The sequence below is a fragment of the Nanorana parkeri genome, unplaced genomic scaffold, assembly GCF_000935625.1.
Source record: "Nanorana parkeri isolate BGI_ZX_2015 unplaced genomic scaffold, ASM93562v1 scaffold235, whole genome shotgun sequence".
NCBI lineage: Eukaryota > Metazoa > Chordata > Amphibia > Anura > Dicroglossidae > Nanorana > Nanorana parkeri.
Window position 1 is genome coordinate 929,198 of NW_017306503.1, and position 14,310 is coordinate 943,507.

At 41.9% G+C, this 14,310-nt stretch overlaps 1 protein-coding gene across 1 annotated transcript in view; it reads left to right on the top strand.

Annotated features, from left to right (window-relative positions):
* The window catches only part of LOC108786943 (utrophin-like), a 583,766-nt gene that overhangs the window by 135,220 nt on the left and 434,236 nt on the right, over positions 1 to 14,310 (top strand). Inside the window, exons 10-13 of the mRNA XM_018556366.1 lie at positions 3,604 to 3,804; positions 6,773 to 6,954; positions 10,735 to 10,885; positions 14,117 to 14,236. Of these exons, the coding sequence (XP_018411868.1) occupies positions 3,604 to 3,804; positions 6,773 to 6,954; positions 10,735 to 10,885; positions 14,117 to 14,236 (654 nt within the window). The remainder of the gene's footprint in view (positions 1 to 3,603; positions 3,805 to 6,772; positions 6,955 to 10,734; positions 10,886 to 14,116; positions 14,237 to 14,310) is intronic.

Genomic DNA, 14,310 nt, shown 5'->3' on the forward strand with positions numbered 1-14,310 from the left:
CCTCACAGTCTGAGAGTCCTCCAATATCTTTTTTGCAAACTCCTGGGGCTCCTGGGCCTTTCATGTGTTTTGCTTCCGTCTAGCCACTCTGCCATAAAGTCCAGATTGGTGGAGGGCTGCAGTGATGGTTGTCCTTCTGGAACTTTGTCCCATCTTCACACAGGATCTCTGGAGCGCAGTCAGAGTGACCATTGGGTTCTTGGTCACCTCTCTTACTAAGGCTCTTCTCCCTCGATTGCTCAATTTGGAATTATGGAGGCCACTGTGCTCTTGGGAGCCTTCAGTGCAGCAGATTTTTTTTTGTAGCCTTCCTGAGATCTGTGCCTTGCAATAAACCTGTCTCTAAACTCTGCAGGCAGTTTTTTTGGCCTCATGGCTTTTGCTCTGATACAGTATGCATTGCCAGTTGTGAGGTCTTCTGTTGAGAGGTATGTGTATTTCCAAATCATGTCCAATCAACTTAATTTAGCACTGGTGGACTCCAATCAAGGTGTAGAAACATCTCGGCAACGATCAAGAAATCTGAATTAACAACTTAAAGGGGTTCTAAACCCTCCCGTTTTTTTGCCTATATCTACTGCTATCAATCAGTAGATATAGGCAAACAGTTTTAAAAACAAAACAAAATGCTAAAACAGCGGTTTAAACTTACCTTTTTTTCTTTGCGCGCTCCCGCCCGAGAAAAAGAAACTGTTTGGGCGGCCGCAAAGCATCTTACGGCCGTGTACTCCCATAGGGAAGGGCAGGCTACTGCCTAGAAATCACATGCAGCACCTGTCCTCGGGAGCTGCCCGATACAGCCGTGCACGCAGCCCGGATCTGTACGAGCCAGCCGTTTCTCGTGTGAATGAGGGCTAAGGGTTAACTGTTTATTTAGGTCTATGGGTATTAAGAACTGCAGTTTTCCTGTATTTTACTTTACTTTACCGCTTCCCTGACAGTTGTTGCTCTCCTCATGTTCCCTACGCTCCAGCTTGTGGACTTGGTGTCCTCACAAATAATGCAGGGCTTTGGGCCCTGCATTGTATGTGATGACATCAGTAGGCCTCCTACTGCTGGAACTTGGGGGGGGGAAGAAGCTGTGGGTGCTGTTCTTGGAGTCTGGAAGGAGCGTGTGGGAGTGGGGATGAGTGCAGAAGTCTTTTACCCTGGTACCCTAGACCTAAACAAGCAGTTAACCCTTGTTTCCCCCCCAGGATAGGTTTTAAGTCGCTAACTGAGATCAAGTAAAGAAATAAGGAATTTTCACATTTATTGCCACATTTTTTGTTGCATGCTTGTTCCAGGACTGTTATTAGAAGTAGTGAAACCAGAGACAGCTGGGAAACTAGTATTTTCAAAAAGAGGCCAACAATGGTCAGCTACATATTTCTTTTCTAACAGTTGTACTATAACTAAAATATGAGAGACCCCAAGGCATCAGTTTAGGACAATTAAAAGATTAAGCATTATTGGACACTCTCACAGTAAAATCCAATAAAGACTTCTCTCTGATGTGTGAACTGCTTCCCAAAGCATTATGTTGCTTGCAGTCTATCAAAGATGTAGATATTTTATTTAATTGCTGAAAATGCACCATACAATTGGAGTGAGTTCATGTTTAATGGAGCCATCTCTTTAAAGTCTACTGTTGTCCCCCACCCTTGTTTACAAGCTTGTGAAGAGCATTATTAAAAATTAATGCATTGAAATGTTAGACAGCAGTGATACAACCAATCGGGTGTGTACTCCATGTTCCAGCATGTATTCTATGTCATAAGCTCATTCCCAGGAAACAGAAATCTGAAGACTCACATCTTCGTATGTATAATGTTTGCTGGAACAACTTTTTAGTAAGAGTAAACTTAAGAATAAATAAATGTTCCCTCTTTAGAAAGCTAAGCGCACATTTCTATTTTTTAAGTTGTTTGAATTAAAATCATTCTAAACAAATAACTAATAAGCAAATATATGTAAATATGTAAATATAGCACATATTCTTATACTGTGGCCCTCAGTTAAAAAAAAAATATATTGTGATAAATATCATTTTTTCTGGATTTAATAATACTTGCATGACCGCTTTGCCTGTGCAGAGACTAAAAGCTGAGAGGGTGCAAATTCTTCTTTTAAGGTTCCTTCCACCTTCTTCACAGCTACCTCTTGCCTATCCTTCATTGCTGACAGTGGTACTCCCTACATAGGCCAATGACAGTCAGAGAGCTCATATGGGCCAGGAGGCTTGGCTACCTCTGCTGTCACAGGTCAACTATGTTGGACTACAGGAATGTTGTGCGTCAGCATTGCTTCAGGTCAGGTTGTGGGAGCCAGACGGTAGCCCAACAGTGCTGCCACAGGAATCCAACCCTATGGCTAGTTCTTTTTTCCCCACAAGACAGAAGTGAAGGATGCTGGCAGGATGAACAGGTATTTCTGCACAGTTATCTTAGAGAGCAAGATATATACATACACTATATTGTCAAAAGTATTGGGATGCCTACCTTTACACGCACATGAACTTTAATGGCATCCCAGTCTTAGTCCGTAGGATTCAATATTGAGTTGGCCCACCCTTTGCCACTATAACAGCTTCAACTCTTCTGGGAAGGCTGTCCACAAGTCTTAGGAGTGTGTCTATGGGAATGTTTAACTATTCTTCCAGAAGCGCATTTGTGAGGTCAGGTACTGATGTTGGAGGAGAAGGCCTGGCTCGCATTCTCCGCTCTAATTCATCCCAAAGGTGTTCTATCGGGTTTAGGTCAGGACTCTGTGCAGGCCAGTCAAGTTCCTCCACCCCAAACTCGCTCATCCATGTCTTTATGGACCTTGCTTTGTGCACTGGTGCGCAGTCATGTTGGAACAGGAAGGGGTCATCCCCAAACTGTTCCCACAAAGTTGGGAGCATGAAATAGTCCAAAATGTCTTGGTATGCTGATGCCTTATGAGTTCCCTTCACTGGAACTAAGGGGCCAAGCCCAACCCCTGAAAAAGAACACAACAACATAATCCCCCCTCCACCAAATTTTACACTTGGCACAATGCAGTCAGGCAAGTACCGTTCTCCTGGCAAATGCCAAACCCAGACACGTCCATCGGATTGCCGGACAGAGAAGCATGATTCGTCACTCCAGAGAACACGTCTCCGCTTCTCTAGAGTCCAGTGGTGGCGTGCTTTACACCACTGCATTCGACACTTTGCATTGCACTTGGTGATGTAAGGCTTGGATGCAGCTGCTCGGCCATGGAAATCCATTTCATGAAGCTCTCTACGCACTGTTGTTGTGCCAATCTGAAGGCCACACAAAGTTTGGAGATCTGTAGCTATTGACTGTGCAGACAGTTGCGACTTCTGTGCACTGTGCACTTCAGAATGCGCTGACCCCGCTCTGTCATTTTACATGGCCTACCTCAAACAACACTTTAATTGCGTTCCAAATTTGAAATGTCTTGTCCAAGATAAAGATAACAGATAAAGATAACCTGTTGCCCCCCTGCTTAAACGGTAACCTTATTAGCAGTAATTCAGAGGCACAGGAGCCATGGCTGAGATCTCCTAAAGCAAATTTTAAAAATGTATTGAAAGTCTATTATCATTTTTCATGTGTTCTTCCCTTTTTTTTACAGCAGGTCTCAGATGAACCTTATAGAGACTCTGGTCCTAAGACACACAGTACAGTAACTGAAGTAGAAATGGATCTTGATAGCTATCAAGTAGCCCTTGAAGATGTCCTCACTTGGCTTCTTATGGCAGAAGACACTTTTCAGGACCAAGATGATATATCGGATGATGTAGAAGAAGTTAAACAACAATTTGCTACTCATGAAGTGGGTTTAACTGAATATATAAATAGAGAAAAAAAGTTTTAATTCAGGGGTCTCCAAACTATGGCCCATGGGATCGCCCATTGCAAGATTTTATCCAGCCCTCAGCATCCCCCTCTGACTGGCAGCGCATGCACCATTCTGTGTATTGAAATACGGAGACTTGCACATCCACTGCCAGGCAGCTGTAACCCTGCCCCAGCCCCTAGCACAGATTTCCACCTCCCCCCCTCTGCTGTGGTTGGTTGCTAGGACTGTTTGCATTCTAGCAACCAATGTGGTTCCCCATCCTCAGCATTACAGATTGCTGGACCTCCTCTGTTCAGACTTGCTTCACCTCCCTGCTTGAATGTAAGGGGGCAGGTCTCTGGTGGGCACTCCTAGATTTAAGGGGCAGTCTGATGGACACTTCTGGGTGGAATGGAGGCTCTGATGAACACTCTTGGATGTATAAGAGGACTTTTATGGGCACTCCTGGATGTAAGGGGATGGACACTACTGGGTGGAAAGGGTACTCAAATGGGCATTACTGGATGGAAGGGGGACTTAATCATTCATTTAAACTTTATTTATTCCTTTATAAAACTAATTATTATTATCGGCCTGCAAATATTTACAAAATATATGATGTGCCCTCGACTTAAAAGTTTGGAGTCAGCTGTTCTAAACACAGGTTGAAATGTTATCACTTTAGTGGGCAAAATCTTGCTTCATTCTAATCTCTTGTTTTTTAAAGTGAGACTAAACTCAAGAGTTAAATCTTAAAAATGCATTCAAGTACCCTAACTATTAACAAAAATGTATCTTATTTGGGTATCACTCAGTTGTAGATTCTCCAATTATCTTTGAATTCATGCTGACACTGTCCTACCTTCCTGAGGGTGGCTACTTTTGTTCTCCATGGTCCCTGTGCTGTGTGTGTTGTAGAGAAACCACCACTCCAAGCTCACTCCCGTGATGGACTACAATCTCTTGTTTAGTTTACTAATTTCACAGGAGCGAGCTTGGAGTGGTGGCTACTTTATAAAACACAGAGGGACCATGAGGAAAAAAAGTAGCAACCCTCCAGAAGGAAGGACAGGGTCAGCATGAATTCAGAGATGACTTAAGGATCTACAGCTGTGATACACGAATAAGTTACATGTTTGTTAATAGTTAGGGTACTTGAATGAATTTTTAAGATTTAACGGAGAATTATGGGGTGAGTGAAAACACTTATCTCCATAATTCAAGCCTACACGTGACAAGGAAGCTGTCACAGGTCGGCTCTATTGATCGGGAAGTCAGCGAACAGACACCACCGATCGCTGACTTCCCGATCCTCTCCCTGCAGAGAACTATGACTGTCAGTCACTACTCTCCGCAGGGATTCCCCCCTCCAGTCTCCGTTTCTCCAGCGCTAACTGGAGGAACAGACAGGGGAGGGGGCGGACACAGCTGGCTCTGCTTCTAGAAAGGCAGAGCGAGCTGCCAATCAGCCAGTGGGGTGGATCTCAGCAGTATTGTCGGGATCCAGTATTGTCGGCGCTATCAGCATATAGCGGGCAATAGCCCGCTATATACTAAGTTTTGGGGATCCGGAGGACACAGTGAGGGGAATTTATCAAAACTGGAGCAAACAGGATCTGGAGCAGTTGCCCATGGCAACCAATCAGATTCTCTTTTAAGATTTAAAAATTAAAGAGAGAAGCTGATTGGTTGCCATGCACAGCTGCTCCAGATTTTCTCTGCACCAGTTTTGATAAATTCCCTTCGGTATATGTCCTCTCTGGACCCTGAGAAGAACTATGGGCAAAAAAGATTGCCCCCATAGCTCTCCTGTAACTCCTGAGTTTAGTGTCACTTTAAATCATTTTCATCAAGTATAAGAAATTTGCAGTGTCTTAATCTATGTCCATATTCATGCAAATACTGCTGATAACTAATGGAAAGAGGCCAAAGTTCACCTTGGTTTACACTTTCAAACAGTATATGAGAACTGCAGTGCAGATGCAAGAAGCTGTTTTAGTTCATAAAAGGAAGGTTGGCAAGAAGCCTGAACAATCACCATTGCACTTGACAGGCAAGACTTGCCTGATTGTTCATGTTTTAGTTAAACAGCTTCATAAGTGGATAAAGGAATGGAAGGTAGGGGAAGAGGACAGTATCTCATGTAATTGCTAGCTAAGTTTTATAACATCCTTCTTGTAGGGGTTCTGGATACAAATAATATCCAAAATATAAGTTCTGTCTCATATGTACGTTCATTGTATGTAATTAGCTTTATATGTAATACAGAAATTATCTACAGCAAGCTGAATAATATTAAAGCTGAACACCATGCAAAGCACTAAACACACAGATGTATTTCTGTCCATCTGGTTCTGAGATTTACATCTCTGCCACACAGCACAGTCATGTCTAGCGGAGAAGGGCACCTGATATTTCTCTGCTGCAGCTTCACTTTAACTTATCCCCCCCACCCTGTGGTTGGACAGTGAAGGGAGAGTCAAAAGACTGATGAGCTTTTCTCCCTCTCACCCTGCTCTCTCATCCTATCAGAAAGCTCCTTGCAATGCACATCTGATTGGTTCCTCCTGCTCTTTCTCTCCCTCATTTTTAAAACTCCGTTGTGCAGACTGTACATTTTACTGTAAGAGACTGATACCGTAAAGTTATTGATGTAATAATGATTATAGAGCATCTTTTATATCTGCCTGGATTTCATCTTTAAAGTATTCAAGGAGTTTTAAGACCCAAGTTATGGTACACCAAGGTGTTAATTTACTAAAGGTGCATATTATAGACTCCAAGTGAACCCGTATTTACAATAAACACCCAATCATAAACTAGAGACATTTCCTTTTTTACTTGATTGGTTGACAGATGTGCATACAGCTAATATACTCATTTAATGAATCAACCACAAAGATTCAAGATGATTGTTCATTGCAACAATATAAAATGTTTAATTTGCCCTCTTCTTTCTCAGGCATTCATGATGGAACTGACAGCACACCAGAGCAGTGTAGGAAATGTTTTGCAGGCAGGAAACCAGCTGATTGCCCAAGGGGACCTCTCGGTGGATGAAGAAAATGAGATTCAAGAGCAAATGACCCTTCTGAATTCACGTTGGGAATCTCTCCGCATAGAAAGCATGGAAAGACAGTCTCGGTGGGTTAAGTTTCTTAACATTTGGACATATAAATTTGTATAAAAGTGAACTCTACCCAAAACAGATATTTAAATTATCAGTGAAAACTGGTTGACTGAATTACATTGAATTGAAAAGAGGGCCACGCAGTTACGGAAATGTTTATGGGGACGCTGTTGTGGACATTTACAATGTGTGGCGTTGGGTGAAGAAGTTTCAAGAAGGAGAAACCGAAATTCCACTACAGCGTCCGCATAAACATTCTTTTACTGATTATGGATTTCCTTAGGTGCGCAACCCTCTTTCGCCAGAAATTCAATTACAGCTCGTTGTTTTAGCTGCAGATCTATGGTTATAATCACTCAATCTGACCTGTGTGTGTATATCTCCATTAGGAAGAATTCCCATTGGTGGTTTACCTTCTCCCCTCCCAGAACATTATAATGATTGTGTGACTTTCTTATTAAAGCTGAAACAGCACTTCTTACACTGGTCTATAGGCCTGTGTTTATGACTGCAGTGGTAACATTTTTTTTCCAGTTTATAAAAAAAAAACCAACCCATTGTATTGATGAACCCTTCCTCTTAAGGGCCAGTTCACACCATATACAGTTGTGATGCAGTCTGTTTATTTTGACTGCTGTAGTCAAAATGCATCACAATGCTTTCCTATGGGCTTTCTTGTGCTTTATAAACACTGCAATGGTGTGAATAAAGCACAAGAAAGCCCATAGGAAAGCATTGTGATGTATTTTGACTGCAGCAGTCAAAATAAACGTACTGCATCACAACTGCATATGGTGTGAACTGGCCCTTACACTGGAGGAAAAGGGCATGCATCTCCATATATATGTCACCAGTATCATTTACATGACTGTATACATTTATGCACATATATTTTCCACTGTATTACATGGTTTTCCATATATTGCTTTAATGTCAAGCAATGGAAAATACGTGTGTAATAGCCCAATCAGTCTCTATGCAACTGTAACATAAACATACATGGCTCTATAGTTTTTTTGTATAAACCAGTAAAACAATTCTCAGCCTTTGTAACTTAGATGTTTTAATACACTGGTTGTCTTTATGTTATCAGCTAATTTTATGCCATTGTTTACTCCCTCTGTCTGTTATAGTAATTAGGAAGTTCTCCCAGTGGAAAACCTGTTCCAGTGAACATTTTCAAAGGTGGAATTCTCCCCACTGTAGACAGACAGCAAAAAAAATGTCACAGAGATTCTAACCCTTCAAAACTTTATCCAGAAAAAGAAAAGAATAGTTACACTTGCACTTTAACTTGGTCTTTAGTAGATTACGTTACAGACTCAAATATTGCCCAACTGGGCTTGCTCTAGGCAAAGGTTATAGGATTTGTAGTTTAATAGTATTGTCATTAGTTGTATGTTGTATGGATATTTAGCTTCTCAATGGTAGTTTTGGATTAAAAAACTACTTTTGAAGGTTCCAGTGGAAATTTACAAATACTTGTTATATAAATACAGTTTTATTTTTTTAGATTTGGGGCCCATTCACACTACATCCAGATTATCTGCAGGCCAGGCCAGATTGTGTCCAGACCCAAAATATATCTTAATGTATCCCTATGCTATTTCTGGCCTCTGTTCACACCAGTGCAGTCCGTTCCAGACCAGACCATAAAAATACTGCTTGTCTTAATTTGTCTGGTCTGGAATGCACTGGAACGCACAGAAACGCATCAAAAACGCATACAAACGCATTGGAACACACCTGTAAGACCATTAAAAAAAAAAGAAAAACCTCCCGAGCACGGCAAAATTGCAGCAAACAAGCGGCAAAACTCAATGCACTGTGTTTCAGGATCTTTTCCGGAAAATGGTGTGAACCTGCCCTAAGTCGGATTTTTTTTTTTTTTTTTTTACTGATACTGATTTTAGTGCGCTTTTATCAATTTCATTGTGTATTTTTAATATTGATTTAATAAACATATGCACAATTATCGCAGGACCTACAAAATTAGTAGCACCATCTTTTTATTCTACCGGGCCTGTGCTTTCAGAAAATATATGGCTTGGGTGGGGGTCTACGCAGCAGTAGAAAATCAAATCAATGGGAAAAATTGCAAAAATGGTGTGGTCAACTGAGGTTAAAAACGTTCTGGGGGCTTAGCAGTGAAAGGGTTAAAGCTATTTCAAATAGTAAATAATTATTTACAATGGATGCTGCTTCTTGATGTTTAAAAGTTTTAGTCTCATGTAGAATTCACTGGTTCCCTGAGCACCGGCACTAATATACTATTTTAGGGTGGCTCCTTTCCCTTTACAGGGTCCTATTATCGTGGAAATGTTATTATATGGACTTATGTGGACATGTTATTCTAGGATGTGTGTGTTTTATAGATTGTCTCCTGTCTCCCTGTGTCGGATTCAACCAAGGCACGCTCTAGCAGAGCGTACTTGGGTTAATCGGGATCAGCGGTAGAACCGTCAGTATGAAAACCTTCTCATGGGCTTAGAGACGTGTTCGTGGTGTGTGCCGGTTTGTGAGTATCAAGCGCAATGCGCTGGGCCTATTGCCGGCGTACGTCTATACACATTAGCGAAGCGGAGTCTGCATAACGAGAGATATGTATTATATTTCTCTTGCGGCTGCGCTATCCTTTTCTGGGTACATATCTGCTTTTATAAGAAGACATTGATTTATGCCTTGCTAGTGTGCTGGTACCGCTCATTGACAACAGCATTAGCAATGTTTACACAGATAGTCTCAAACCTGTAAGAACAAGTAGAATGATCTCAACAGATACTGGTCATTATGAGCAGTATTGAATGGGGTCCATGCTGGCCAAGATGGCGGATGCGCATACACGTGGCTGGTCAGAGCAATGGACATGACTCAGCACATAGGCTAATGGCGCGAATCTCGACACATGTTTCCTGTGTTTAAAACAAAGGCGGAAGTGAGTCATGCACGTTTCTCGGCGCATCTACGGTGCACTCCCCTTTTATTATGTAACTGTACTTTCTGGGCTGATTGGCTGATGCTGTAAAGCCATCTCCCTCTGGGCGTTATCCTTTTGTGCCTTATAAATAATCGGAGCTACTGTGCTAGTCAGGACTTCCACTCTTGGATACTGAACCTCCAGCTTGAATCAGGGTCTTGCCTGAATCTGTCTCGCACTACGGAAGTACTTAATTCCCTTATACCAAAGAGCTTAATACAACGTGCACAATAAGCATGGTGGAGTTGGTTGCGCTTTGCGCACATTGATATCTGGAAGTGTGCCTTTTAGCGCAGCGTAGATTTGTACGCATAGCCCAAGCCAAATTTTCCATAACACAATGAAGCCACACTTGTCTCTACAAAAACGCAGGCACAGCAAGGCAAGGCACTGCCCTGCTCCCCCTCCTATCTGCCCCAAGCTAGTAGATGGAAAGCTGCTGCAGACTGATCTGTTCCTTGTGAACTTATACTGGACAAGGTAGTTCAGGGAAGCAGAGCTGAGAGAGTTGTAGGAAGCTGTTTGTAAACATGATGACTGTAAGTGCTTGGGCAAAGATGTAAAGAAATACATTACTGGGCAATGTATATTTGGATTTAATAATAGTACATAGCTTAGTACTATTTTTACTGCATTGTTGTGCCTTTTAATTACTTCTCATAGTTCACTGAGGAATTGCTACTAGATCATGTTGTACAGGCTTGCCAGGTACTAGATGAAAATCCTGCCTGTAGCATGCAATTAGGTCTTGAGATGTTATCTAATACAAATTCTTGTTTTACCTGGTTTGACTTGTTTTTAATTTGCTTCTTGGAAGGTTGCATGAAGTGCTGATGGATTTGCAGAGAAAACAACTGGACCAGCTGTCTGACTGGTTGACTGTCACGGAAGAGCGAATTCACAAGATGGATAGAAAATCTTTCGGGGATGATTTCGAGGCTTTTAAAAAGCAAATTGAAGATCACAAAGTATGCAAAAATGTGTTCCTTAGTTATCTGTTTTAAACATATTTGTATAGGCGTTTAACTTATAAAATAATGAAGGTTTTCTAAATCAGTTTCTAAGTGACAGTTGTACTGCTGCTGCCTGTCAAGCATTTTAAAGCGCAGATCCACCCAAAACACTAAGGCCCGTTCACACCAGTTGCAGTGCATTCCGGCCCGATTCTGGCCAGAACGTACTGCCTCGCATTGCGGCCGGCTCACTTTTTAGTGGGGCAGGAGGGGGCGTGTTGGGCCATTGAAGTGAATGGCACTGTAGTCACGCCCTCAGGCCGCAATGAGATTGTCCGCACTGAGTCGCAAGGCACATTGTGCCTGCGGTCCGGTGCGATCAAAATGCTGCAAGCACTATTTTGATCGGACCGCAGGCACAGTTTGCCTTGCGATCCTGTGCGGGCGATCGCATTGTGGCCGGAGGGCGTGGCTACGGTGCCATTCACTTCAATGGCCAGTCACGCCCCCTCCTGCCCCACTAAAAAGTGAGCCAGCCGCAATTCGAGGCAGTGCGTTATGGCCAGAAACGGGCCGGAACGCACTGCAACTTGTGTGAACGGGCCCTAAGCCTCCATTCACACTAAGGCTTTTGAAATACCGGTATCTGCGTGCAAAAACTCCCGCACACAAACGCGTGTTTAAAAGCAGAATTTCTAATAGATGCATGGTTTTGCACGCGTCTGCAGCTACACTACAGTCTGTTGGGGACAGAACGCTCTGAAATCCGCCAAAATATCTCCATGTACTTTTTTCCTCATGTTGCATGTTTTTGTGCATACGAACACGCAGGTGTGAACAAGCCCCATAGGAATGCATTGCTTTTAATGTCTTGCGCGCTTAAAAATGCCTATGTGTGAATGGAGACTTAACCCCTTGCAGGATACACACTGGCAGATTCAATTACCTGCCTGTTTCTTACAACATTCTGGATCTTTACTCTTGGAATATCACTTAAAAGTCAAGGTATGGACCTACCTTTACCTTGCTCATCTTAAGGTGCCCATACACCTTACGATTATCGTACGATAATCGTATGCAATCGCATTTTCGTCCGATAATCGCAAGGTGTATGGGCAGTGTACAACCACAAATACTGTACAATCGTACGACTTTTGACTTTCAAGCATGTTTGAAAACTTTGGTCGATCGTACGATTATTGCAAGGTTAGTGGCGTTTCCGTATGTCAAAAGTCGTACAATCTACACTGCTCATGCGCAAACGAAAATATGTGCTGTTGTTTACCGCAATTCATCCAGGTGCTTTTCTTTAATTACGGCTAATTGAACCTTGCGATAATCGGGGCATAATGGGGCCGCTGTACGACAATGGTACGACGGTTCGATCATCAGACGAAAAGTGGCGTCCGATAATCGTAAGGTGTATGGCCACCTTTAGTGTAGTCTTTCAGACTTGCATTGTCATTTTGTCCCACGGGCAATCGTATGCAATCGCATTTTCGTCCGATAATCGCAAGGTGTATGGGCAGTGTACAACCACAAATACTGTACAATCGTACGACTTTTGACTTTCAAGCATGTTTGAAAACTTTGGTCGATCGTACGATTATTGCAAGGTTAGTGGCGTTTCCGTATGTCAAAAGTCGTACAATCTACACTGCTCATGCGCAAACGAAAATATGTGCTGTTGTTTACCGCAATTCATCCAGGTGCTTTTCTTTAATTACGGCTAATTGAACCTTGCGATAATCGGGGCATAATGGGGCCGCTGTACGACAATGGTACGACGGTTCGATCATCAGACGAAAAGTGGCGTCCGATAATCGTAAGGTGTATGGCCACCTTTAGTGTAGTCTTTCAGACTTGCATTGTCATTTTGTCCCACGGGCAATCCACCATATTGCTGATCACATAGCACAACAAATTATGGTCAATTAGTTCTGACACAAAACCTAAAGCCATTCATGTTTTCTGATTTTATAATGTTTGAAGGCATACTGCTGTACCTAGTACCTCAGCTAAATTTACATTTGTTGTAAAATTACTCTAGTCTTGTACAAACATGGGAATTTGAGCTTATTAATATATTAGGACCACCTAACCTATTAGGCCTTTTGGGGACCTTATGTGCCTTCTCAAAATTGTTCCATGTATATAAGCTTGTGTCTTCAAATAAAAGGGGTTCTGAGCGTGTGTGTCCCTAATTATGTTACCAACACGTGTGGCCTTCTTTCGGCACCTGGTGAGTCCTTTAAGAGAAGGCCCAAGAAAAAAATGGGCTTGCATCTAAAAACATCAGTTCCAGTTGAGAATCATCGGGGCATCTTGCTGTTCTGCATCCAACAGGCCCAGAAAAGCTATTTGGAGAAGCTAACTGCAGCTGAGGCACATAATTGCAATCTACTGCCTTGGTTAATACAATACTTCAGTATAGGTTGAAAACCTAATGTCCCACCTCAATGTACAGTTTTTACAGCTAATAAATTAATTTTTAAGGGTCTCCACCTGGCCTGGTCTTTTTTTCAGGTCCTTTCTGTTCAGAGTTACATTTTGGAAAAGAAAAACAATTATCTTTCTCTGGTAAACAATCAGATTGAAATATATTATAGAGCTGTAATAGAAGATTCCATCAGATCCTATTAGGTTAAAGCTTTCACTGATTGACAGTCTTCTTTGTTTTTTATTTTGCAAAAAAAGGTAAGCAGGTAAGCTGCCCATAACCCATCACTCTCACTATTCTGCACCTCTGCTGTGCCCACTACCCAGATCAGCCCTATCTAAATTTGATCATAATCTGCCTGAATCAGTTTGCTCATCTTCACATTACACACAGTAAAGGAGGAATTCCTTCCTTTCTCTCTTTACTGGTCATTCACCTCCTGTTCCTAGATTAGCAGCAGAAGCTAACACATACATTACTGTGGAAGGTTTAGGAAGAACTCTAGTCTAATAAAAATGTAGTATAATGTTTAAAATTGGGGGCTGGCGGGATCACAAAACAATAACCAGTTAACTTTGATTTACAGTGGTTTACCAGCAGAATTAGCTGTTGCAGTGTTGTAACGACAGGACTTTATTACAGACTTATTGTTTGTTTTTCTTTTATTAGGTTTGTTTTAAATGTATTTTAGAGTTTGACAAAATGATTTTTAATAATATTGCCCGATTTATGTTTCTCATTCCCCCCCCCAATTTTGTACCTTTTTTAATATGTGGGTTGTTTACACTTTGCTTATTCCTTACTAGAAACTACAAAATGATCTTGAATCTGAGCAAGTGAAAGTTAACTCTTTAACCCACATGGTGGTCATTGTGGATGAGAACTGTGGTGAGGGGGCTACAGTTGCTCTGGAAACTCAGCTACAGGTCAGTCATTTGTATTACAGTGTTGAATTTTACTAAACACACACACAGATTTATATATATATATATATATGTAT